General features: G+C 37.4%; 1 protein-coding gene across 1 annotated transcript; it reads right to left on the bottom strand.

Annotated features, from left to right (window-relative positions):
• Positions 1-311: 311 nt before the first annotated feature.
• gdf6b (growth differentiation factor 6b) lies at positions 312-2,418 on the bottom strand. Its single transcript, XM_046835168.1, has 2 exons — positions 2,115-2,418; positions 312-1,724 (listed from the first exon to the last, which is right to left on the bottom strand). The coding sequence occupies exons 1-2, from the start codon at positions 2,410-2,412 to the stop codon at positions 844-846; spliced, it is 1,179 nt and encodes a 392-aa protein (XP_046691124.1). The 5' UTR covers positions 2,413-2,418; the 3' UTR covers positions 312-843.
• Between the last annotated feature and the right edge of the window lie 493 nt (positions 2,419-2,911).

The raw sequence follows: 2,911 nt of genomic DNA, 5'->3' as shown, positions 1-2,911 counted from the left end.
ATTGTATTGTATTCTAATTGTTGGCACATTAATGTTTAATACAGTTATGTGATGAGCAGTTATAGACAAATCATCTGCTTCGGTCTGGTAATGTAACACACCACACTGTCCTGGATTATTTTCCTCCCAACCAATCTTCTATTCAACACCACTACCCATTAAAAGATTGTTGGCCTAATTAATAACATATTTATTTTTAATAACATATATCATTTTAATATATAATTTATTCATTTGTTTATTCTTTTATTAGAAGAATAAAGCTTCCTTTTTTGGCTACAGTATTTACAAAAATGTTGAAATAAATCTTACACTCGTATACATATAGAAAGATATAAAATGCTATTCGATGAGGTAGATACACAATTTTAGTCTACAAAAGTACAGGTCTTAAATACAAAGTTATACCTACAGTATTGGTTAGAATAATTTATTAGAATACAGTTTAAATTAGAAAGAGATTTACTATATTTACCATGAAATCAATGATTGTACAAGTCATTTACAAAATGACGGATATCCTGTTCATTCTGGCATTTTATTATGTTGTATTATATAGTATCTTATTGGGTGAAAGTAAATGTATAAGGTAGAGCAGTCAAATTTAAAATGATCTTGCTTAATCTATTTTTGTCTGTTGTGAAGGCTAGTGTTTAATTCCAGAATATGATATAACCATGGCTTCAGATCTAATCTCATATTTTCATTGGTGAATACTTCGCATTATGGAATTGTAGCTACTAATGACTGGTCTACAAGCTCTAATGTTTAACTCCAGTCTCTAGATTAATCTCAGAGGCGTGATTGAGTATTTGTTCTCTAAAAATTGTAGAGCACACTCAGTCACCTGCACCCACATGATTCCACAACCATGTCCTCATATTGTTTGTACACTACATTATTCCCAGCATCGATGTACAGGATGCTGATGGGGCTAAGTTTAGAAGGCACACAGCAGCTGGGTGGCATGTTGCCAGGGTTCATAGAGTTTATCAAAGTCTGTATGATGGCATGATTAGTGGGCTCTAAATGAGACCGAAGAGGAAAGTTACATATACCCTCACAATGATATGCTTCATAATCCAAAGGGGCGATAATCCAGTCATCCCAACCTAGTTCTTTGAAATTTACATGCAATGGCTTCTTGCTGCATCGAGACTTAGACTTTCTCCCCGTTTTTTTGCCCTTGTTGTTTAACGCTGTCCGGCGCTTCCGCTTAGGTTTTACCCGAGGGAATTTCTCCTTTCCGGCATGCTCAGGGTCCAATTTAATTTTTCCATTTTTTTCATAGTACAAGCTCTGCCTCTTCTTTGACTTGGTGAACACGAGCAATATGGCTTTCTTCTGCTGTGGGCGCCCGTATCTGTGTAATCCAAGCTGCCTTAAGTCGATTTCCCTCTCAGGATTGTCAAAGGAAGCTCTGAGCTCCAGACAGAAGAAGTTTCGTTTTGTATGCATATGCCGTTCTGAGAAAATTTCCCACACATCCAGGACTTCCCATCTTGCTTTGTGAGAATCCTGCAAGTCTAGGATTTTGGAATCCAGACGTTTGTGAGTCTGGCAGGAAAGAAGCTGAATCTCCATGGAACCTGCGTCAGATGTTGGGAAGTGTCCAGAGGCTTTTGTGTAGATTCTTATTTCAGCACCCAGCAGCTCGACTTCAGAAAGGGTTGAGATGTCAAAGAGATACTTCTGGGTCCATAGTGGAGAGTTTGGAGAGTCATCTAAAAGAGAAAGCAGAAATAAATCTTGTATATATTTACACAGAGAGATACCAAAGAACATTAATATTTTTCTTCTAAAAGTAAAAAACTAAAATTAATTACTGTATTATAATGTATAGTATTTTTTGCTGTATTTAAATTGACGTTAACATTTTGGTACACCAATGATATACACCTGTACACTGAAGTTAAGTTTCTTTCTTTCTTATCTTCTGTGGGACCCCTTAAAGACCTCCATCTACTATCTACTGAGTACCAAGGTGTACAATTAAGGAACTTTTCCCAAAAGAAGTACACAGGCTAAATTACTGATCACTGTAAAAAATGAAATATAATCTCGCTAATTATAAACATGATAAAAGCGGTGAAATTTTATCCAGACCCTCTTACCTTGTCCATTATCCACAAAACTCGTAATGGTGTTTGCGGCTTTAGACGAACGGAAAAAGCTCGCGTTCAGTCCCAGTTTCTCTGCAGCCGAAAAAGTCTTATAGATAGACAGCATGTAGTCGTGAGGCTCTACGGAGTCTTTTCTCGCTCTGGGGAAGCGCTTGGTGCTGGATGAGGCGAGTGTGTGTGGAAACGAGGTCGGTGATAAGGGACTTTTACCGGGGAGCAACTCCACAGCCGCCGCGTCAAGACGCGCACAGAGCTGCAGGAGGAAGAGCAGGAGCCCGAGGCAGTGCATAGTGCAAACGCATACAGGAAACATCAGAATAATGGCTTACTTTTATATGAGCGACTGGAGCACGTGTGAGAGAGAGAGAGAGAGAGAGAGAGAGAGAGAGAGAGCAGCATAGCGTTTCGGTCCCAAAGCGCAAAGGCAGCAAGAGACGCATATCATCAAGTATCTATCTATCTATCTATCTATCTATCTATCTATCTATCTATCTATCTATCTGTCTGTCTGTCTGTCTGTCTGTCTGTCTGTCTGTCTGTCTGTCTGTCTATCTATCTATCTATCTATCTATCTATCTATCTATCTATCTATCTATCTATCTATCTATCTATCTATCTATCTATCTATCTATCTATCTATCTATCTATCTATCTATCTATCTATCTATCTATCTATCTATCATCTATCATCTGTTTATTTATCTAATTATTTATTTGTTTATTTATTTATTGCAGAGCTTGATCTATCTATCTATCTATCTATCTATCTATCTATCTATCTATCTATC

The sequence above is a fragment of the Silurus meridionalis genome, chromosome 22, assembly GCF_014805685.1.
Source record: "Silurus meridionalis isolate SWU-2019-XX chromosome 22, ASM1480568v1, whole genome shotgun sequence".
NCBI classification, from domain to species: Eukaryota; Metazoa; Chordata; class Actinopteri; order Siluriformes; family Siluridae; genus Silurus; species Silurus meridionalis.
Note: the sequence above shows the minus strand (reverse complement) of the source record. Positions and strands in the feature narration are given on the sequence as shown.